Below are 24506 nucleotides of genomic sequence, written 5' to 3'. Positions count from 1 at the left end.
ATGATAGGATTGTATTAATAAGTCAGTTTGCTACCCAATTTCCCATGTTCCTTTGCATTGTTGTTCAATGAATGTTCTGTTTGGAGAAGGTAGATAATCTAGTAGACCCTTGAGTAGCTTGTCTGTGCAAGTAGAAGTGCTGTTTAAGACACTTCTTTGACTAGTCATTGGCTTTTGATTTCAAAAAGCATTGGATTCTTTGAAGATCTGGTTGCTTAAAAATAAGAGTTGGTGACAATCAACCTTCTCATAAGTGGCTCCAGAAGGGGAGATAAAGTGTCAGAAATATGTGGGCTGGTGCAGACACTTATTTTGTGAAGCTTCCTTTCTGGAACAGATCTAGACTTTCGATTATCACCATTAGCAAGAGGGCAAATAAGAAGGCATGCTAGAAAGGGACATGGCCTCAAATTGGTATATAGGTCAGTCTAGTTTCTCTTTAAAACAGATGCATAGCCTAGCAAATCCTTTTATACACCATGCAGACAGTACAGCATCTTAAAATGTCTTCCAATATCTTCCTTTTTCGTTTTAAAATTGACCTTCTATTTGTATTCTTACGTTTCTTTTATTGGCATATAGCTACTATTGCCTTGAAGGCTCACTTTCACATGTTTCACATTTACAAATTACCTGTAAGAAGACAAAATCTATTGCATCTTAACTTGTAAGAAATAGAGTGTTATCCCAGTATCCTTCAGATGCTACACTCTTGCTACATGTAATTAAGAGGAGTAGAACATCTTAAGCATGCTATGCAAGCTTTGTTAATGCTGCAGACAACATTGCTAGGGTAACCTGCACTGTCTACATTTTGTGTAGAGCCATTTTCACATTCTAAAGATGCTCTTGGATGAAGTCACTTATTCCTGTCTGCCTAATTCTCTCATGAAGTGGGAAGTATAATTGAAAGTATGTCCTGTGATCCACGACAGCTGTCAATACATGCTCTTAGAAAGGGATAGCTCAGTCGGGATAGCTCTTAGAAAGGGATAGCTCAGTTAGTAGAGCATGAGACTCATAATTACAGGGTTGTGGGTTTGAGCCCCACCTTGGGCAAAAGTTTGCTGCATTGCAGGGGCTGGGAATAGATGACCCTCATGGTCCTTTCCAACTGTACAATGCGATGATTCTGTGATCTAACAAGTATGAACTGAGAAATATGGTGCCTAATTGAATACAAAGAACTGTGATCTCCAAACTGGTTCCCAGGGCACATGAGTGTCATCATGTTGATGAATTGCCCATACCATGACTTCTGCAATGGGGAGACCATATGTAGCATGACCCTCCAATATGTGGACAGTGAAATGATCCTCAGGGAAGGAGTTAATGGGATTCTCTGATGCAGCCTGCTCTGAACTCGTACGAGGAGGGTCTGTATCCCAATAACAGAACACACACATTGCATGCAAAAGGGTTCAATCCCTGGTATCTCCAGGTAGGACTGGGAAAGACTCCTGTCTCGAGCCGTGGAGAACTGCTGCCACTCAGTGTAGACACTTCTGACCTAGATGGGCCAATGATCATACTTTCTATAAGGCCACTTCTTATGTTCCTAATTTCTTGAAACACCATAACTGTCCAGAAAGCATACAGTGGTACCTCGGGTTACATACGCTTCAGGTTACAGACTCCGCTAACCCAGAAATATTACCTCGAGTTAAGAACTTTGCTTCTGGATAAGAACAGAAATTGCACACCGGCGGTGCAGCGGCAGCAGAAGGCCCCATTAGCTAAAGTGGTGCTTCAGGTTAAGAACAGTTTCAGGTTAAGAACGGACCTCCGGAACGAATTAAGTACCTAACCCGAGGTACCACTGTATCTCCATCACTTGGGTAAAAGGGATGGCAGAGGCAAATCTTAACTGTTATCCTTTAGTTATAAGAAGGACGCCTGCCCATTCTTCTGGAAGCTGATGGGATAAATAGGTTTCTGGGACAGGAGGTGTGGGGCGGACATAGTTTGCATTATAACAATATAGTTGCCCAACGTTTTTACCCACTCTACCTCCAAAGAATTTTTTTTGCCTTTGTTTAGTACTCTTCTTTTAACCCCGCCACCAAGCAGAGACATTCCATTCCTCTTCTCCTTTTGTGCTTCACTGTCCTTGACGCCCACTGAGAGCAGCCTAGCAACCCACCCACGAAGCTCCTGCAAACCACCATTTGGAAATAACCATTCTAATGTGTAGTAAATTAAGATATCCAGAATCTAACCGGAGCCTGCCAGATGTGGAAACACTCTTATTTAATTCACATTAATGTAAAGCATTCTTTAATCGTTCTGTTAATTTAATATGTTAGTTAATGTAGTCTGAAATATGCTTAACCTTCCAGGAATATATATATATATATATATATATATATATATATATATTTGTGTGTGTGTCCCATTTTTTATGACAACCGTTCTGTGGATGCCCAGGGAGTGCAAGAAGATGTGTAGAAGTGCAAGTCAACAGGATAAGTCAGAAAAAAATACCTTATAATTAGAATTAGATCCAAACAAAGCTCCCTAGTTTAATACAAGAGATGGATAGGTTCTTCCAGCTATTTATTTAATGTATTTTTATCCCACCTTTGAGAGAACGCCTCCTCCACTCCCAAAGGCAGGTAACATAGGTCCCTAAAATAATCAAAGAGAGCTATGTGTCTTCTTAGGCTAGCAGACGTTTTGAGAGAAGCACTCATTTATCTATGTTTGTTTATAAAAAGATCCATATTCAACTGTCTTAATACAATAAAACATAAATCACCATTAAAAGCAGTTTTGAAAAATCATTAAAGTTATTCTTGTCTTCAAGCTGTTAAATCAGTCTTGACAGCAAACTAACTGCCGCTTTTGTATTATGTCCTCCCCAATACAGTGGTGCCTCGCAAGACGAAATTAATTCGTTCCGCGAGTTTTTTCGTCTAGCGAATTTTTCGTCTTGCGAAGCAGGTGTCGGAAAAGTTTTGGAAAAGCTTCAAAAATCACCAAAAACCTCAAAAAAGGCTACCACACCACGTTCTATGAGTTGCTCCTCGAAGTCAAGTCGCAACTGTATTAATGGTGTTAAGAAAAAGGAAACAAACTTGCAAGACGTTTTCGTCTTGCGAAGCAAGCCCATAGGGAGATTCGTCTTGCGAAGCAGCTCAAAAACCGCAAAACCCTTTCGTCTAGCGAGTTTTTCGTCTTGCGAGGCATTCGTCTTGCGGGGCACCACTGTATTGCACTGCCAACTCTTGGCTCTGGTCTTATCCAATGTTGGCACGTGACCTCTCAACAGCCCTCAACTTTGCAGCCCTCAACAGACAACAGACAGTTTCCCACGCAACACCCCCGTTTTATCTGCTATCATTTTTCTTATGCTGATTCTCCACATCCCTGTGACTCAACATGAAGTCTACTCCTCTCTGAATTCTGTTATCCTAAACCTGCGGCTCTCCAGCCACAGCCAGGATGGCAAGTGATAAGGGAAGAGTTATAGTCGTAACGATTACCCAATAGAAAAGAGTTATGTGCCCACAAATAATCCCTTCTTTCAGATTTGTTATTTTGACTGCTTCGTTGGATGGAACTGTTCCGACTTGTTACCCAGTCAGCTTGCTATACTTTGTCCCATTCATATTCGTTAATTGCTCGCTCATTCTGAACTGTGTAATATAACATCTGTTTAATAGTGGAGTTGCTACTTCTCTCACATTTTTTTTTTAAAAAAAACCTATGATGTTCCTTGCATAGGCAAAATTGGATATTTTGATGCATGAAGTTCCTGGAGATGTGCTATGTATTGTTCGTGAAGGGTGCTCAGTGTAGGAAAAACTGTACACGCATCTTACGTTCCTTTGAAAAAGAGAGAACTTTAGTTTTAAAATCAGGGTGGCAAATGCAGTGGGTTAAAGAGAAGATGAATAAATTCTTGATTTAATGAAAGAAAGAGAGTTGGTGGTGGTTCTATCTATTGAGCTGCCTCTCCCTCTCTTCCTCCCTCCCTCCCTCCCTCCCTCTCCCTCTCTCTCTCTCTCTCTCTCTCTCTCTCTCTCTGTGTGTGTGTGTGTGTGTGTATTTAAAAAACAACCTTAATAAGCAGGTTGGGGGGAATCTGAATTTTTTTGTTTCTCGAGTAATAGTTGCAGTGCAAGCCAATAATGTTGTCTTATAGCTGTCTTTATTCCCTGATGTCACTATTCATTATGGGGATTTAAAAAAAACAACAAACCACATTGATTGGCTTAGGGTAGCTAGGAGCGTGTATTGAAGACCAGATTGTGTTTGGATTCCACTTCAGAAAGGAGACCAATTCAACTAGGGACTTCTTCAGGCGTAACCCACAATGTCTTTCCTTGAAGATCCATGGCTTAATTTGTCTCCCCCATTGGCCTACATAAGGAAATGACTAAATGGGTACAGTGGTACCTCAGGTTACGAACGTAAATCATTCCGGAGGTCCGTTCTTAACCCGAAACCGTTCTTAACCTGAGGCGCATGACTTCCGCTCACATTCCGGGGCAAACTGCTACCAGGAGCACCTACTTCCGGGTTAGCGGAACTCATTACCCAAAGCGTTCGTAAGGAGGACAGTACGTAACCCGAGGTTCCACTGTATAACCTTTATATCTTGACCACATGGAATGAAATTTGCAGGCATAGGTGCTCCTTCTGAGGGAGTGAAACATGTCAGATTCCAGATTCCTCTGGTTGGAAGGTATAGCTGTCAGAAAACTGTACCCCTCCTTTCTCTTCTCCCTGCCTGACACTTTCCTTTTATGGGGAGATTGGAGAAAGCCAATACAGTTTTCATTCTGAGACGGTGCAACTCTCTTTGCATCCTCTCAATCTCCAAGGCAAAACAGAGTTCCTTTTGCTCAGGAACAGCCCACTTTATTTCAGAGCAGGAAAAAGTAAGCTTCTAATCATTTTTAAATCCCAGAATTTATTTTTTTTAATTTAATCTCTTGTGAACTAATGCAAGAAATTAGGTACTGGTTGAATTAGTTCCTGGTTGAAACTTCTCCTATGCCACAATCCCACTGGGTAGTTTAGGCAAACTGTTCTTACTCAGCGGTAGCCCTTTCTCTGCATCTTTAATATGGGCTATAATAATATTGACTTTCCATCCAGGGATGCTGTAAATATTTCAGCAATATAATGAAAAGCTTTGAACCTCCAGCACTGTATTCTGTATATTCATAACTTCTAGGGTCTGTGTGTACTGCAGACAGCGTTTACAGTTTATGCACAGTAGGTAGGGAGCCAATCTGCAGAAAAAATAGGAACCAGAGCTCTCCCTCCAGCCCCCCTTTATAGGCAGATATTGTCACAAATGCACATCCCTCTTACTACCAGGGAATATCCATGCTGGCAAAGAATAGACTGGAGATAAAAGCTCTCAGCAGTCGGGATGTCTTAAAAGAACACAAGTGATGTGTTAGTTGCTTCTCTGTGTCGGTTGCTATAGGTTTGATTCCTTGAACCCATCCTCCTTCAGTTAGGGATCCTCAAATTACAGGGACAGGGAGATGGGGAGTAATAATAATAATAATAATAATAATAATAATAATTTATTTATACCCTGCCCTCCCCAGCTACAGTGGTACCTCGGGTTAAGTACTTAATTCGTTCCAGAGGTCTGTACTTAACCTGAAACTGTTCTTAACCTGAAGCACCACTTTAGCTAATGGGGCCTCCTGCTGCCGCCACACTGCCGGAGCACGATTTCTGTTCTCATCCTGAAGCAAAGTTCTTAACCCGAGGCAATATTTCTGGGTTAGCAGAGTCTGTAACCTGAAGCGTCTGTAACCTGAAGCATATGTAATCCGAGGTACCACTGTAAGACTGGGCTCAGGGCGACTAACACCAAATATAAAAACAATTGATTAGAATACGGCTTAAAAAACAAAATTAAAATACAACATTAAAATGCAGTCTCATTTCAGTGGAACTCAATCAAAAACCTATTTGGGGATAAAAACGTCAAGTCTTCACCAAGGCTAACTATCCAGACCGGTCCTACATGGGCCTGAAAAAAGCCAGGGAAGTCCCCAAATAGGAGTTCCAACACAGAAGGAGAAAGGAAAAAAGAAAGAGGGGGAGGGGATCAAGTTGATTCCAAGCCAAGGCCAGGCGGAAAAAGAGTAGGGTCTCATTCATTGTCCTTCCCCTTCCTCCTGCATTTTTTTTTGGGGGGGGGGGCAAGACTCCGGTTCTACAAGCCCTGATTATTGACCATGGCAACTTAAGCCGACAGGGGGCCTTCAGATACTGTTGGGGCTGCCTCTGCCTTATGGCATGGCATTTTTTGTGACAGTCAGTTAAAGGGAATATCTACTTCAAATCTTGCATGAAAGTCAAGCAAGCCTGCAAAGAAACAACCTTTCCTCACTCAGTAATAATGTGCTCCTTCAATTTGTACAACTTTCCTCATGAATCACACTGGGAAACCGGCTGACAGGACATTAGTTCCTGGCTTTGCTGGTTATTTTGCTGCAATGCTATATGTCACTGTGGTTTTTCAAGGAAAAGGTAGTAGTAGCTAGAGCAGCGCATAAAACTTGACAGTAGAAGTAATATAAATGGGAAGGTTTTATTATAGAAAGGCGCTGCCTGAAGCTTAAAACTGTATTGACTTTCCTTGGCTGAGAACATGCCTCACTTCAGAATAGTGTTTATTATGTAAAAGATTAATTCTTTTGAAAATGTGAAGTATGGTGTAAAACTGATTCATTCTACCAGTAACTTCTGTGACTTTGAAGCATTTAATTGGAGTTGTTTTCTCCAGTTGTTAGTTTTTCCTGTTCCCAGTTCAGCAATAATCCCAGTACAGGATAATTTAAGAGAGATGGAACATTATTGACACCACAGTGCACAAACATTATACTGGTGTCCCCTTAAACTATGGCTTGCAAATGGTCACCCAAGCTTTGGAAATCTGCACTTAGTACTGCTTATGATTCATTGTAGTCTGGCATTGCAGGTACATCATGGATATTTTTACCATGGTTCCCCCAAAACCATTTTTTGGCACACCTATTTCAAATGGGCTTCAAGGGTACCTGGTTAACATGATCATTTGTTTACAAGCTGAGAATCGTAGTTAATGCCAATATCCACCCCACCACCACCACCACTGAGCAACCTCCTTGCTACAAACCATGGATCGTAGGGGCATCTCTGCAACATCTATCTCTACTGGGTCGCAATGTAGTTTTATATACGATCTCTCAATTTATTTTCCTCTCTGTTGCAGGGCCATGGCAAGTCCAAGAACAAGGAAGGTCCTTAAAGAAGTGCGAGTGCAGGATGAGAACAATGTAAGCAGTTTCATGTATCCCCTTAGCCGCTTATGATTCAGCAGCAGTGAGTCATCTGCACCTCATGTTAGACACTTGCCTTTTGTGTGCTGCTCATATTAGTGTACAGATTTGCCTTTATGAACTCTCTTTCTGGACCAGTTGTCATTAAATGCTCAGTCGTCTTGATCAAACCATATGATACCTGCATGTGCAAAATAAATATTGCAAGAATTCCTGCATGTAGTGTCTTTTTGGATAGCTGGGCCATATTGCAGCAGAACCTCATGCTCGCACAGTGTGACTTCTGTACGTTGGAGCAAGTTTATCAAAATAAAAGAAGCAAAACATCATTGATGGGGTTCAGTTGTGCTTGTTTGCAAGATTGTTCTTGAAAACCTCATGTAACAGATTTTATTTCTTTATATAATACGATGTCCTGTAATTCGGTTAGAAAAGTCAAAGTACAGTTTGAAACCTAGGCTGCGTTCCATTTCCCATCTACTTCTTAAGTAAGTCCTGTTGAAATCAGTAGGATCAATTTACAGTCATACCTTGGATCCCATACACCTTGGTACTCAGACGTTTTGGCTCCCGAATGCTGCAAACCTGGTAGTGAGTGTTCCGGTTTGCAAATGTTATTTGGAGCCTAAATGTCCAGTGGGGCTTCTGCGGCTTCCGGAAGCTCCTGCAGCCAATCAGAAGCCGCGCTTTGGTTTTCGAACGTTTAAGAAGTCGAACGGACTTCCGGAATGGATTACATTTGACTTCCAAGGTATGACTGTACATCAGTGAGACTTGCTTCTGAGGAAACATGCACAGAATTGCACTGTAAAAAAACTGCAACAGGCTAAATGAATGAGATCAGCAGCATTTAATGCTAAGAACCGATAAAATATTATAAGACTTGAGGTCTTCGGTGCTGTAGGGACTGAAAACTTGACATCTATGCTACCCTATGTCCTAGCTGATGATCTCTGATTTAAAAGGTTTATATTTTTTATTGTATATATTTATAGTTTTAAAGCACTTTGATATTTTTTATAAAATTGTGGTATACAAGTATTTTTTAAAATAAATATAGGAGAGTTCCACAGATGGCAAAGTATTGCAGACAAGCCCTTTTAAAGTCAGTTGGGTAGCAATTGGTGTGGGTACCCAGAGAGGTGTATCTGAATGCACTTTTGGTAATTGGACAAGCTGGTCTGGCAGCAGGCAGTCATTGAAAGTTTCTATGTAGATATATTCTTGTAGGGCAGATTCCAAAAGCCACTGACTGGATATTATGTCTTAATTGGTGTGAGTAGTACTGAAGCACTTTAATACAAATAATTTGATTAGTCTGTTAGACTGAATGGCAGCCTGCAGCTTCTACTCCAAATAAGTTAGCAGACAGAGCAGGCTGTAAAGCTCTAATTATATATGTTGAGTACCGTTTTATTTATTTGCTTTAGCTGCTTGATACCATTCACTTTTATGCAAAGATCTCCAGAGCAGCTTGAAAGTAGAAAATTAAAAATAAGAAATACATTTAAAACAAAATACAAATGCAATAGTAGCAGCAAAGCCAACTGAAAGGCTGGCAAGATGAAAACAGCCTTTCTACCTGGTGACAAAAGCATCGTAAGCTTGTTTCTGTGTAAACCTTTATGGGGAGAGAATTCCAGAGCTGAGATTCCACCACAGAGCAGCTCTTATCTCCTGTCACCACCTGCTTGAACTTATGGAACCTGGAAAAGGGCTTCCAAGGAAGATTTTAATACATAGACAGACTTATGTGGGAAATACAGATATAAGAGAAATGCAGACACTAATACTCTTGGTACCTTAATATACCACTATGAAAATAGTAAGGTTTGCTTTGTTTCGTTACTTCTAAATAACGTTTCGATATCATTTCTGAGCTACTCACCTGGAATAACTACTGAAAACAAATAACTTCCACTCCCATTTTTTATTGCAGGTTTGTTTCGAATGTGGTGCATTTAACCCTCAATGGGTGAGTGTGACCTATGGAATTTGGATCTGTCTGGAATGCTCAGGAAAGCACAGAGGCTTGGGTGTTCATCTCAGGTCAGTCATCAGTGGTGATAACAAATACGTTTTCATTGGGGATGAAACAAGTAAATGAAAATGTATATATTGGAACACATTGGCTGCAGTCACATCCCACACGGAACCACGGCTAGCTTGCCATGCCCAAGCCGGAAGGAGCTGCAGCGAGCCTTGGGCTCACGTGCTTTCGCTTCTCCTACACAGCTGGGAGAAGGACTTTGAGAGTGTTTGCTCCCTGGATCTTGGCCTGTTGTGTTGTCTGGAGCAGGGATTGTGGTTTATCCCTAAGTTCAGTATCCTCAACGCAAGCCACCTTCAAATTGGGTTGTGAAACTGGCTTCCTTAAACTATAGCCATAGGGATAAACTATGATCCTTGCTTCAGGTGACACAGCAGTCTGCTCCAGGCATTACTATGTCTGGATCCAGCTTGGTGTCTGATTTTTATTTTTGGGGTTTTGTTTTACATTTCAGAGCAACATCAGATTATTTATATAATGTGCATGTGTGTATGCTCCAGCTTTAACTTCAACAGAGGTGTCTCCTAGTAGCAACATACACATAATTCACTTAGGAGTCTAAAATTGATCCCTGCCCCCCTGGTGATACAGAAGTTATTCGGGAAAGCTTTTGTTGCTGGTTTACAAAGCTGCTGATGCACAAAGATATTAACAAAGGTGTGTGGTGGTTGCCTTTCTGGTTCTCAGTTTTGTGCGCTCTGTCACAATGGACAAATGGAAGGACATTGAACTGGAGAAAATGAAGGCTGGTGGTAACCGTAAATTCCGGGAGTTTTTAGAGACTCAAGAGGACTACGATCCTTGCTGGTCGCTGCAAGAGAAATACAATAGTAAAGCAGCTGCGCTCTTCAGAGATAAGGTAAATGTAATTAAACAATAATTTTAGCATTCTTGGAACATTCAGCATTCATGTCAGTCTCATGCTTCTGGGAAGCTTATAGACAGTATAGGGAGGCAACAGCCCCTTCCTGCTGGTTATATCTCTTGTGTCTCGTATCCAGTCTCTGAACAGTGCAGTTCCATTTATCTCTGTGGCTAATGTCTATTGATAGACATCTTCTCCATGAATTTCCCTAGTCCCTTTTTAAAAGGTCTTCTAAATAGATGGCTATTGCCATTTCTTGTAGTGGACTTCAGCAAGTTATTTACACTTTGGATGTGAATAGCTTGTTTCTTGGGCCTTGATAAAGCAGTAGGGAGCATGGGTGGCCCTACAAACCTATCTGCTTCCATTCCCTGCTTCAGGAAAGTCTTTCTGTGATGCTTTCCCCCTTGCTTAGAAGCAGGCTACATCAAACCTTTTCTCTTTTTCTTCTGCGCAGTAGCGAATAGAATTTGTGTCTTTAAGGTATTATTCTTTTTAGGTGGCAGCAGAAGCGGAAGGTAAAGAATGGTCAGTTGAAACTTCTTCTGCCAGAAACTGGACTCCACCTCAGCCCAAGGTTGCTCTGTCCTCAGCTCACCGGTAGAGATCTCTTTATCTTGCACAGTGTGTGGTTGTTCTAAGGCTATTATGTTAACCATCTGAAGGTGCTTAGACTAATGATGGAGGTGAATACTGGAGAATGCGCATGGCTATTATGGTTACCTGCAACATCGCATCGAGGGGGATGGGCCATGCTGTTACATTTTTGCACCTGTTAACAGGGAGATGGAAGAAGAAATGGGGCTGATGTTAGTCTTTAAGAAGCTGACCAAGGTGCTTCATTTTATTTTTGATCATGCTCTTCCACTCTTGCATTGCATGTAGGAAGGCAGACTTCTTTTGTTTATTCATCAAGAGTCTTTTTAACCTGGCCTTCATCTCAAATTTATTTCAGAGTGAGATGCAGCACAACTATGATGCATAAATTACATACAAAAATTAGTTAGAACAATCAAAAGTATAAATCAGCATGACAAAAAGGCAGGCAAAATAACATTGATAAGACTCCAGGCTGCAGGGCTACAGCACTTAGACCATTAACGTTCCTAGTCACCTACAAATGGCTGGGTAAAAAAATTAAGTGTTTTACTTAATCCTGAAATTGTAAGTGTCTGCACCAAGAGGGGGAGGGGTTGCATTCCACAAATGTGGTGAGACGTTTGCAGGATTATACCTTCTCTTAGCAAGGTTTGCTAATTTACGTGCCACATGCACTATGGCATAATAATGTTTGATGTCTGGGTTTGTTTGTTTTCTTTGCAGGAGCTCTGCTGGACAACCCCAGAATGCTGGTGCCCCTTCTGACAAAGCCTTCGAAGATTGGTTAAATGATGATCTTGGCTCCTATCAAGGGTGAGAATCACTTCTCCGTTAAATATAGGGCTCCTTCGTTGCCAACTGTGATTGTCCCCTCCCCTGTGGTGACCACCCCTGTCCTGGATGCACAAAGCTCCCCTCCACTGAATTTTCCATAAGATGCTGGGGGGGGGGGGAAAGGATGGTTGCTTCACGGAGAACTCTTGCAAAACCAGCACGAGTCTCTCTCACGCCCTCTAGTCCTTTTAAAAAAGTGAGAGACGGGCCTTTCCTAAGTTGTTTGCCCATGAAAGAGAACTTGTGAGGGTTTGTTGGAAACCCAGCCAGATGGGTGGGGTATAAATAAATTGTTCTCCTCCTCCTCCTCCTCTTCTCACCAGGGAGACCCATAAACATTCCTCTCTCTCCTCCAACAATATAGGTAAAACAACTCTGGTAGATAAAGTTTGCATCAATTGCTTATACAGTGGTACCTTGGGTTACATACGCTTCAGGTTACAGACTCCGCTAACCCAGAAATAGTACCTCGGGTTAAGAACGTTGCTTCAGGATGAGAACAGAAATCATGCTCCGGCGGTGTGGCAGCAGCAGGAGGCCCCATTCGCTAAAGTGGTGCTTCAGGTTAAGAACAGCTTCAGGTTACGTACGGACCTCCGGAACGAATTAAGTACTTAACCCGAGGTACCACTGTAGTGGTTTAAGGCATATCCTGTATTTGAGCTCAGACATGTAACTTTCTGTTTCATTTGGTTTATAGAATGCTTATGTTCTTCCCCCCTCCTTTTTTTCCACAGTAGTGTCTTTTGATTATAAATGCCTTTTGCTCATTTTCTTGTGTGCTTTGATTCAGGGGTCAAGAAAATCGTTATGTGGGGTTTGGGAACACAGTTACGCCTCCCAAAAAGGAAGATGACTTTCTCAATAATGCCATGTCCTCTTTGTATTCAGTAAGTAGCTGCTTTTCCTGTGCATACGCTGATGTAAGATGCATTCTTATTCTTTCACTCTTCTGTTGCCACTAAGCAAGCCAAGGTTCCCCGTATTACATCATGTCTGAAACAACAATTTAAAAAGTAGAGACGACAGAGCGCAATTTTAGACAGATTACTTCAACACTTGGAGTATAATGCTAAGAAGTGAATAACCGTGCATCATAGAAAACAACTACAGTGGACAACTTGACTAATGGTGTGCTTTATTGCTTATCGGAATAGTAATCAAATCAAAATGATAATTTATCCGCTTGCTTTGCTTTCTTGCCACAATGCTGCTAGTGTTGATTTCGTTAATGTTTAGCTGTGCTAACCTTTCTTGCCTTCATGCTGGTCTTTCTAGAAATACTAGCACAGCATCTTAAAGTCAAGTAATATGGGATTATTCTCCTTCGTTCTCTCTACCCTCTCAAAATATTCGTTTTCACTGCAGTGACAAGCAACTCACCAGTTCTTTTTCAAAATGGTTTTCAATGCATTTGAAAAGAGTACACTCTGAAATGTCACTGGCCTCCTCTACCTGCATAAAGGCTTCAGACAGGGAGAATGGAACTGGCAGGAGGCTTCCCGGGCAGGAGAGAAGCAGTAGGGAAAAGAGCTACTTGTTGTGGCTCCATTTTACAAAATCAACAGTGTCACTGTGTATGGTTAGTCTAGAAAAAGAAGAAGAAGAAGAAAACAAGAGAGTGGGAATCATGATTTGTAGAACTTGCTTGAACTTGAAGCTAAGAGCTGGTGACTAGGGAAAGTTTCCAAACTACATTGACTCCCCTGAATTAAGAAAATGATCTTTCCCTTATTTTGCCCCACCTTTCTACCTTCCTATAGTGAAGCCCATGGATCGAGCAAGGGTTGCACGTTTTTATTATGGCTACCAGTTTTGGCCTTTGTGCAAGTTTGTGAGCTGTGCACTTTCAAACAAAGAGGCTGAGCTTACTGGGTATTGGGGTAGCGTATATGACAAGGTGGATGAGTCTGTGCTGTTACGATGCAGAACAAAGGTGGGGAACCAGAGGCATTCCAGACATTTGGTCTCCAACTCCCATCAGCTCCATCCAATACAGTCTGTCATTAGGGATGGTGGGAGATGGAGGCGAACAATGCCCAGAGGTCCAGAGGTTCCCCATGCCTGATACAGAAAGGTTATTAGATTTTCTCTGCACTTGGTTGTTGAAAGAAACATTTTGTTTGTTTGTTTTACCTTGGTAAGAATGGAGCAGGCCTAACCATTCTCTGCTTCTTCTTTCAGGGGTGGAGTAGTTTTACATCTGGAGCGAGCAAGTTTGCTTCTGCAGCTAAAGAAGGTGTAAGTAAACACTATAATCCAGCAAATGAAGTTATCCAGCTTGCTCTGTGTAATGGAGTTTCTCTTAAGAAGCTGACCTTTTACAGGCGAAAACCTAAAAGGAACCAAACACCTGCAGCGATGGGCTCGGTTTGTTGCTTTCTCCATTCTGCTAAGGATGCCTTCAGATGCTCATTAACCACCCATTCATCTTCCCACATAAGTGCTTTTGAGGAATTGCTGTGTGGTGAAAGCTTTAAATGGCCATCCTAGCAGGAGGGTGACTGCTATCATGTGAGACATCAGGTCAACTGAATCCATCCTGAGAACTCAAAACTGCTGCATTGTAAAATAGTCTTCATTACAGGCTGCAAACAGTGTTGTCTGAAGAGGAGTTCAGACACCCCTCTCATCAGGTCAAACACTTTTAAAAGTCTTGCTGCACCATTCATACACCAATTCCTGCTTTCATCTAGCCACCTCATAGACCAGGCTGCTTTGCCCTGCCGCATGGCAGAGCCAGCCTTGGCTGTCAACCAATATCCTGTCAAGAACACAAGAACCCTTCTGGTTCATTCTGTTTCCAGCACAGCCAGCCCGATGCCTTTGGAAGCTCGCAATCTGGGCATGAAGGGAACAGCCTTCCCTTAATTTGTCTCTCGCTCTCTGTGTGTGTTTTCATAGATTCTCATATCCAGAAGAATATTGCCTTTTACTGTGGAGATTTGTTTTAGCTTTCAGGTCTGATAGCTGCTGTTACAGCTACTTTTTATGGATTCAGCTAGTCTCCTTAAAAAAAGAGAAACCATGCTAATTGATATTTATGAGAAATTACTTGTGGAATTTTCAAAAAGGCATGTTTTGGAAATGGCATTGATGCTTTAAAGTGGTTGAGCATCTTGGCTGTCCTTGATAGTAAATCTAATTTTTATCCAGTCCCCCCCCCCCCACCTGCTTTTTACTTATAAGAGCAAGCTGAAGCTGGAAAAAGAGGAGCATAGTGCTCTGCTTCTCCTTGGCTGGTGTGAGGCATTTCTGTACTGGCAAAGGAGAAGATCTCCCTCCACAATTGTTTTTGGAGGTGCAGACTTCCTTTCTAGTGGCAAAATGATTTTAGAGAACATTTCTCTGGCGAATGGGATCCTCAAAACCCACATGGCCATTACCACACGTGGGCAGAACATAAGAGGATGTGTACACACAATAACCTTGAAGTGTGGAAATTCAGTTGTTTTTCTGCCTATAGCTTACAGCAGAGGGCGGGGCGGGGGGACGGGACCAGTGTTTGCGTAATGCTAGAAGTCGCCCATATGGAAGGATCCTAACAAAGCAAAGTTTTGAGAATAGTGGCTCTTAAAACTTCCTTAGAGTGGTAGGCGTTTTGTAAGATTTTGAGCAACATAAGAACGTTATAATGTCAAGAGGGGAAGATGTTAGGTTGCTGCAGTAAAGCAACAGAAGAATCTTGTGGCGCTGCAGTCCACATCATCAGTGTCTGTGCATTGAAACAACATTGAAACAAATAATTTTTGCTTCTATTAACAGGCTACCAAATTTGGATCTCAAGCAACTCAAAAGGTGATTTTCACAAGTCCTTCTGTTATGTGGCTAACCCAACACTAAAAATCTTCACTGGTTCTCTTTTCCTCAGCAGTTTGAATTCTCTTGGAATATTTACAATCTCCCGGATCTTCTCTGAGAAACTGCAAATTAGGTTCCAGTGTCAGAGGTATTGTGATGAAAGCGTCATTTACTCTTAAGTTAGGAAGCAGATGAGGTATGTTTTGAAGCACACTAGAAAACAAAAGTTGCACCTGTTGACTCATCAGACATTTATTTAGTGGTTTGCTACCAAGTTGCAGAATATCTACAACTGGATAGCTCTAAAAACCTATAAAACCAATCATCATCTTTGCACTTTGCACCATCAACTGTTGCTTTTTAAAAAACCGAGACAGCATACTGTTGCTATCAGGCATGTGTCCTTTCTTATTTTAATAGAGAATGTTGTGTCATACATCTAAATTGAACAGGGGTTCTGTTAATTCACTTTCCACTTATGGCTTATGCATATTTTACATTTTAGCCCATGGCTGCGGAATTTACTCCTTTGTCACGTCAAGCATTTCGCCTAAGGGAGCGGCAGAAAGCAATTCATTAGAAGTAAATAAATCTACTGAGAGGGGAATTGTAGGTTATGCTGTGTACGTAATGTGGAAATGGATTACAGCTTCCTCAGGTAAAATGATGTAGCCTGCAGTTAGTGTTGCAGAACCTCAAATATTGCTTCTCTATTAAGCAATAGCCTCCAGACTTGAATTGCCTCCTAATCAATGCACAATTTGCATAGATCATAACGGGGCTGGTTGATACTATGCTGGAGTCTCTGTGGGACTGCCATAAAGTCACAGCTGAGAGATGCTCAGAAGATGGTGCTATTTAGAGGAACTGAGGTGTTTACATGTGTGTAATACCCACACAGAGAAGCTGGTTTATACAAATGATATCTGTGTGTGAGCATCTACAAGCTACCTTCTCAATGGCAATCCTGCATGTTCCTGAGGTGCTTGCCTTGTTGGTGAAGGGAACACGCTAAAAGAAACCAGCTTCTACAAGAGCGTATTTGTACTAAAACAAACCTAAGCAGTTTGTAGAAAGGCGCTGGCTGCACTTATATCAAGTTGTGCAAAGCAAAGGCTTTGGATTCTATGAGGACTATATCCTTGGGTGCATTCACATGCCCAGTGAAATTAATTCTTGTTTAACTGAAACCGCCTTGCAAGCTAAAATGGTGTGTCTTTCAAGGGAAAATTAAATCAGTATTCCTGGCAGAACACAAAGCCTGCGGATATTTTCCCCTTCTGTAAAATATATAACGTTTGATATTGACTTGAATTTCCTTTCCTGCCTTCTTACGGGAGTCATAGATCCTTATTTAAACCTTGTTGAATATCATATTAGTATCAACATGCATATTTATTCAAAACGCTACACCTGGAGTTAACTTACCAGCCCTACTGACAAGCCACCGCAGCAGCACTGCTGCCTTCTCAGTCAATACATGATGGCGAAATTTTCCCAATTAACAATTGGAGCTGTTGCTTCCTAGCTCGTGCTTACAAGCCGACTCTCACTCTCAGCCCTGACTATATAATTTTATTTTTGTTTATTTTTGACAATTTAGTTCGGCGTGGTAATCGAGAAACTAAACATTTTGCTTGTCGTTAAGGCACTGATGTTGGGATAAATATCATGCTTTCTTGCCAGGAACAAACGAGTACATTAGATCTTTTGCTAAAAGCTGCTTCTTCTACCTCCCTTGCTCTCTTCTCTTGTGCTGCCTGGGTCTAAAGTTTTGGGGCCACAAACAGCAGGCAGATCCGGTAAAGCCCTCCCCTCAATTCTCATGCATGGGTGCTTTGTTTCTGTGCTGAGTTTGTACATTTTGCTGCTAGCTGTCTTTTATAATTTCACTTTAACCCCCCTCACTTTGAAATCAAGTCATTTTTGTTGAACGGTGTCGTCTGCATCTTTCTGTAATGTCTCCTTCAGCTTGTTTTAAAATAGGCTGCATCAAGCAAGAGTCCTAAGTATATATTCCAATCCACACTATTTTGTAAATGTTGGATGTCAAAGGCTCGCTCAGCGCGTGGGTTTATGGGATGAGCATTCAGGACTGAGGTGTATCCAGAACTGTATTTACCATATTTTCCGCTCTATAAGACGCACCAGACCATAAGACGCACCTAGTTTTTGGAAGAGGAAAACAAGAAAAAAAAATATTCTGAATTTCAGATGCCAGAACAACAAGAGGGATCGCTGCGCAGCGAAAGCAGCGATCCGTCTTGCTGTTCTGGCTTCTGGGATAGCTGCGCAGCCTGCATTCGCTCCATAGGACGCACACACATTTCCCCTTACTTTTTAGGAGGGAAAAAGTGAGTCTTATAGAGCAAAAAATATGGTACATTAGGGAAGTATTTGGAAATGAGGTTAGTGTGGCGTTCGTACGGAGCCCCCGGTCGTCTCATGGACTATTGACCCGTACACCACTAATCCACTGCCACCAACCAGGTCCTCCCTGGTAAAATCACTTCAGTCTCAATCAGCTTTTCAATTCATAAAGAAGAGTGTATTTTATTTCAGACTTAAAACAAAACTATTACAGCATTCCAAACAGTGTTCCTCTTTACTTTCTTATTCTTAGGTTCCTCTCTCTATCTCTGCTACCACCCCACACTCAAGGACCAACTGCCCTAACTGTCTCTCTATTACCAACTGCCTTTCCCAACCAGCCAACCCACTCAAACCAACCAACTACCCACCCACAACTCCCAACGAACTAACTCCCAGAACTCATTTATAGACCCACTGACTCCACCCCCCTGGGCCCTGTCTGTGCAACCTATTTAACTATTTCCCCTCCAGCACTCTCTTATACATGGTAATGTCACAGTTAGCAATAGATGTTCCCCTGAAGGCTTTGTTCATGGGGAAAAGGGTGTTCAGCATTCAGTCACAGATCTGTCAAACCTCTGTCTCTTTCACAGGGTTAACAATTCCATCAGCTGCATATTGTCAGGAGAATAAGTTGTACATATTCTGTGAATTGAACCAGACACTGGCCCTCATAATAAACAAGGGCATTGACTAGACAGACTTACTTTAGGCTGTGAACTTCCACACACTCCTGTTAGTATCATCAGGCATGGTAACAGGTAAAGAAGATGCCAGCCATGTTAGTCCAATACTTTAATTGTTTTCATTTCTAGTTTAACGTGGTGACAGATTAGATGAGGAGACTGTGGTATTAGGCAGGAAGATGAGCAGGGATTTCCCCCAAGCTTTACAGCTTAATCACACATAAATTAAAAAATTGGAGAGGAAGAGTTCAGTCACTCATCCCACCCTTAACTCATAATGCATGTAATTCTGCAGAGTAAGACAAGATTCAGGAGAAGTGCAACTGTGTTCCTCCATAATACTTAGCATCCAAGAAGAAATAGCAGCAAGAAATAACATTATTCTGGGAAACAACTGAAGGATGAGTAGAATGTTCTTGGTCTAAAGCAAGCACCCCCTAACTCGGGCCTCCAGCTGTTTTGGGACTACAACTCCCATCATCCCTAGCTAACGGGACCAGGGGTCAGGGATGATAGGAACTGTAGTCCCAAAACAGCTGGAGGGCCAAGTTTGAGGGTGTCTGGTCTAAAGGGACTACGGGTCATCTATTCCAATCCATATTCCCCAAAGCAGCTACTGTAGGGTCAGCTTGGGCAGTCTAGATCTGAGTGTCATAAACATAATGTTACCGGTCCACAAGTGTATTCCTTCTCTTTTTAACCTCTAACCAATAATTCATTCTCTCTCCCCCCCCCCCCCCGTCTTCTCCCAATTAACTGGGTACAATTTCGCACCATTTCGTATTTCTAGTTGTAACACTTTATAGGTCTAGAGAAGCAGAACAGGGCAAAGGAAGTGCATCTTCCGGACTAACAGGCCACACCTGAGGCACCAGAGTAAAAGTCACACAAGGTTTTCCAGTTGCATTTCACTTCTAGTTTAAAAGCCTTCTGCTTCTCTTTCCTGTTTTTTCTACAAGTTATGTTTGCGCATCTTGGCAAAGAGCATGAAAGTTAGGCTGTGGAATTGGGAAGAGCAGGTCTTCTGTGTTACCCGGCCACAGGAAATCTTCTCATATGGGCTTGCCATTGCTTGCGTAACTTCAGAGTATGTTGCATTTCTCTTTCCAAAAGAACTTGCTGACTTCATGTTACTGTAGTGCAGTGATTGTGATCACCCAGTAGCTTCAGTGTGGTTAGCTCCCATGCCACTGCAATAATTTTAAACTAATGCCTACATGATACGGGCCATATTTTGTTCTTACATCCGAGTAATCGCACAGTGTGACCAAACCACTTGAGTGAAGTTTTCTTGCGTGTTGCTGGAGCAGCATGGGAACTGACCTCTCTGCAGTGGCAGCACATTCACCCCTAAAGTAACCTTTGGTTTAGCAAGGATATTTTCTTTTGGTCTGTTGGGACTTGCTTAAAGGAACCAGTTCGAGGATACTGAAGCAGCCCTGTAGTCTTGTACATCTCAGTGTATTTCCCCGTCTATTTGTGAATACGCATCGTGTGCTTAAAGCTCACTCTCTCGCTTGTACCAGGCAAAGCTCAGGGCTCCTCTGTCCTGCTTTTGTCTTTTTTTCTTTCTTTCTTCCTTTTCTTTGAAAGTCTAGTGGCTACTTTCCATGGCAATACATGTTAGATGTTTCCTATGAAGAAAAGTGTAACTGACTTTTGTGTTTGTTTTACTTTTAACTAGGCTTCAGAGTTAGGTCAGAGTATAAATGAAAATGTCCTCAAACCTGCACAGGAGAAGGTAACTTTGGAAATGAGTACATTGGTAATGGGAATTGAATACCATTTTCCTTCTTACGCAACATGAGCTTCTCCAGTGTGAAATTGTGTGCACACAGGGTGGCAGTACAATTCCTCCCCGACGTAGTCTAAAAAACACTTCCCTGTTGGTGTTATCAAAACCAGGTTCTGGCATTATACCTCAAGAGATTTGCAGCCAAAGATCTGAGAGTCTAGTTCAAAAGGATGTGTCATTGATATTTCCCCCTCATCCTTCTTGGCCGTTTAATTCGTCTGTCTCAAACACTTTATTTATTATCATAATATCCTGCCCTTCCTCCAAGGAGCTCAGGGTGGCTTACGTGATTCATCCTCACAACAACGCTGTGGGGTGAGGTATTTTAAGGGGGGAAATGGCAGGTCTAATGTCACCCCATCCAGGCCAAGTCAAGACTTGAACCTGGGTCTTCCTGTTCCTAGTCCAACACAATAACAGCACCCACACATCAGCACTCTTTGGCCGGATCATACCACTCCTTCCAACAGCATACCTCCCTAGGCCCTCTTTGAAGGGTTTTCCAAGATCCAGCTAGTTTTTTTAAAACCATAATCTTGCTTGACTTCCCTCCACTCCCCCTCTTGGTTTCATTGTTTAGTATTTATTCATGCACGTCCATGAAACCGTATATGCCTAACAATCCAATTTTAAACCTTCATCTTAATACAAGTGGCATTTAAAGATCCAGCTAGTTTAACACAGGGGTCAGGGTTGCAAAGCTCGCTGCAGATAAAGCCCCCCAAAAACTAGAAAATGCCATAGATAAATAATATGGGGCATTACTGAGAAATTTTCACAAATGCCTGACATAGTAGAGACTTGGGACATATTTGAACACTTAATTGAATACCCTAACATGGGCACTAGCACGTGAATGGGGATCCTAATCCCTGAGGCTGGGGCAGCTGCTAAAAACCCCCTCCGCAAACTGCTGTTCTCACGTTTCCCAGAGATCACAGGTGAGCTAAATACTGAAAAGGAGCCCGTGTTAATATTTCAGGGCGTGCAGAGAAGGCTTTCCCAACCTGGTGCTTAGGATGTTGTAGAACTTCAGCTCCTGCCATCCCTGATCTTTGCCCATGCTAGATAGCCCTGATGGTAGCTGTAGTCCAAAACATCTGGAGGGACACGAGGCCGAGGAAGGTGGTACAGAGAGAGATATTTTCAGAATCACGTTATATAATTCCATTTTGATCAAGTATTGGTTGTTCCCATGAATATGATTCAGTTGGGTGTTTCAGCTTTCTGAATTTCAGACTCTGCAGTGTGATTTTTATAGTCTCTGTTTATTAATAACAACCTGTCAGGTTATGTCCATTTTGCAGACAAGGAAGTGGGGCTAAAATAAATAAAATAAGTGGGGTAAAATAAATAAAATGCAAAAGCTTATGCAACGAGTGCAGAGTTGAACTCAGAACCCTGGTGGTATTCTAGCTTGTTGAAGTGGTATTCACTTTTACTCTAGGCCAGTGGTTCCCAGTTAGCTAAGTAATGCAGACCCCCTGTTTTTCAAAAGCTAAGCCATGTACCCTCTACTTTTGAAAATGTTGATATCTCTGTGGTAGTTTTGATTATGTGAATGGTGCCACCATACCCTCCCACATGTCCCAGTGCAAAACTTTGTTGCCACGCTCCTGCATGAGTCTTGTAACCCGTGCGAGAGCACGGTCTCAAAAAATGCGTAGTTTTGGGGCACCGTGATCTCGGCTGAGGAGGAGGGACTTTTTCAACCCCTGGTCCATCAATGGCAGTTCTCCTCTAAAGACACAATATTGCTAAATTAAAGGTAGAATAATTAAGTTTTGAGGATTATGATCTGTGCTGCATCAATTGCAAACTTTTGAACCAAGTTAGATATTATTTTAGATGTCATCAGACATCTTAGGAGGGGCTCTGAATAATGTGTAAAGTTCTAAATAAGGAATGCATTTATGGTATATAAAAAAATATGATTATACTTGTAAGAATTGCCTCACTTTTTAAAGTAAGTGCTCATCGTGCCATTGGTTTCTTGATTGTTAGTATGCTGCATCCAAAGTCTTTGTGTCCCCCAAGGAAGATTAATTCCTGAGTTCTTAGCAGATAACCTTTTAAAAGTAGCAAACTCTCCTGACCTCATTGTCTGTGGAATGAAAGATTTGTGTTTACTTTTGGTGCAAATAGCATTTTTCTCAGGTAGTTGTGGCATCATTTTGTTCTGCGCCTAACTTTGGACATCTTGATTCATGTAGGTAAAAGATGGAAAAATTATGGATGATGTTTCCCAGGGAGTCTCGCATTTGGCTTCCAAGGTACGATGTGGCCTTCCTATCGGATAGGAGGCCAGGAATTAAGCCAGTCTCCATATTCCTTAGGCATGTTGTGCTCCAGCGCTAGAAGCAATTTCTCCTGCACCAACACAGCATTGACAAACAGCTGTCTATTCTGTTGTTGTTTTTTATTTAGGCCCAAGTCACACGTGTCACTGAAAGTGATTGGGTTGCATCTGTTTTGCATGGAAATCAGTTTGACTATGACCTCACATGCAAGGAGCCGGCATTTATGCTGTGGCTGAACAAATCATTGAATGTTACAGCAATGTGCGAACCAGGCTCATATGTGAAAACTGACTCCCTCGATATCTAGTAAAGGGTATTTCATAAATGGTACGTGTACCATTGATGTGACAAAAAACACTTTACTGTGAGCTCACAGGATGCATTTCTAAAACAAATTCTCTTCCTCATTATGAAACGTAGCAATGGGTGGGCCAATGACCAGCCATAAAGCTTGCAAAGGAATATGGAAACAGCTTAAATTGAATACAAAGACTTCTAAATTTTGCTAATATACGTGCCTTCTCCCTTTCTTCTGTTCTTGCTGCCAATGCTTAATAAAACCGGTAAGTGCTGATGCTTCTTAGTTTTAACTATTTTTCTCTTGAATGCTTTGATTTTAAAATTGCTCTGATGCTTTTTTAAGAAAAGCAGTGTGTAAATTTCCTTGGAAAGATGTATAGCGTTAGTACTTTTCGTAGCTCTGGTATCAGTGGTGAGCTCACCTTTCATGAACATGTTGTGTCCATCCCTTATATGAAAAGTTCCCAAACTCTGGCCCATGAAGAGTTGATGGCCGCCAAGCTTCACTCAGGTGGTTCCCCAGGATTTGTGGTTGAAGATGAGAGACAGCGCATCCATTGGATAAGACATTTATATTGGCTTCTAATTACATTTGTTTGCTTCTTTTATTTATTTTATTTTATTGTGTTACAAATTGGAATTCAAATTGTAATACAATGAAATGCAGTACTGTATATAATAAGTAAAAGAAATCGGAATCAAATTAGAATCCATACAGCATCTACCACACTGCATTAAAATTGTTGCAGCAGGCAGAAAAATCATTAAGTGGCAGCTTTTCAGGTTCTTCATCTGAGCCTGTCAGCTCATCTTAATGTTTTAAGGCTTGGCCTACTTTGCTAAGAGTCTGGTCCCTTTGACTCAGTGGCTCAAAGTGGAGTCTCTTCTAGTTTCTAGAGCTCCACTTTCAGAGGCTGGTTCTGCTGCTCTTCCGCCATGCCAACTCCCCCAAAATGATATTTTGTCACAAATGATGTTTTTCTAATCTTCCTTTGGGTTTTCCTTCTCCATTTTGCCCCAATCTCTATTTCACAGGTCCAGGGAGCAAGTAGTAAGGGATGGCGAGATGTTACCACTTTCTTTTCTGGAAAATCAGATGAGTCTTCTGAAAGGTACCCCTCTTTGTGTATTTGTGTTATATGTGTACTCTCCAGGCTTCCATGTCTCACATATCTGCTTTGAGTGGCAGCTGTCGTGGCCAAAGAACACGGACATGGTTGTATTCCATTTTTTAAACAATAATCCTTCTAGAATCCAGTAGGTGTAAAACCCTTTTATTATACCTATATGTCCCTTATTCATTTTCTTCTGACCTTTTCCCAATGCTCAGAAACATGTTTACACCATTTTAGAACATGAACACAACTTGAAACAACTGGCACCTTTTATCCCAAAACCATTATGTTCAAATATGCTTGCTTTTAGTCTCACATCATTCTTAAGAGAATTAAAAATTGAGTGGTTGAGAAAACCTGTTTTTTATGCTGCTCTGTTTTATTTGTGATATATGCATTTGTTCTGTTTTTAATCTAGTCTTTAGGAGATGTTATTGAATGCAATTGTTGTAGTTTTATGTAAACCACTCAGAAATTTTTATTACGTGA

At 41.6% G+C, this 24506-nt stretch overlaps 1 protein-coding gene across 6 annotated transcripts in view; it reads left to right on the top strand.

The window, feature by feature from the left end:
* The window catches only part of ARFGAP1 (ARF GTPase activating protein 1), a 33410-nt gene that overhangs the window by 3718 nt on the left and 5186 nt on the right, over positions 1 to 24506 (top strand). Inside the window, exons 2-13 of one of the 6 annotated variants that reach the window (XM_081011405.1) lie at positions 7232 to 7295; positions 9238 to 9347; positions 10036 to 10207; positions 10713 to 10813; positions 11537 to 11626; positions 12441 to 12537; positions 13832 to 13888; positions 15413 to 15445; positions 17221 to 17250; positions 20192 to 20248; positions 22516 to 22575; positions 23938 to 24014. In XM_081011405.1, coding sequence (XP_080867531.1) covers positions 7236 to 7295; positions 9238 to 9347; positions 10036 to 10207; positions 10713 to 10813; positions 11537 to 11626; positions 12441 to 12537; positions 13832 to 13888; positions 15413 to 15445; positions 17221 to 17250; positions 20192 to 20248; positions 22516 to 22575; positions 23938 to 24014 — 944 coding nt within the window. In that variant the 5' untranslated portion in view covers positions 7232 to 7235. The remainder of the gene's footprint in view (positions 1 to 7231; positions 7296 to 9237; positions 9348 to 10035; positions 10208 to 10712; positions 10814 to 11536; positions 11627 to 12440; positions 12538 to 13831; positions 13889 to 15412; positions 15446 to 17220; positions 17251 to 20191; positions 20249 to 22515; positions 22576 to 23937; positions 24015 to 24506) is intronic. The other 5 variants (XM_081011407.1, XM_081011406.1, XM_081011408.1 and 2 more) reach the window with 5 other exon arrangements.

Source organism: Podarcis pityusensis, assembly GCF_964106645.2.
Source record: "Podarcis pityusensis genome assembly, chromosome: 6".
Lineage (NCBI taxonomy): Eukaryota > Metazoa > Chordata > Lepidosauria > Squamata > Lacertidae > Podarcis > Podarcis pityusensis.
Note: the sequence above shows the minus strand (reverse complement) of the source record. Positions and strands in the feature narration are given on the sequence as shown.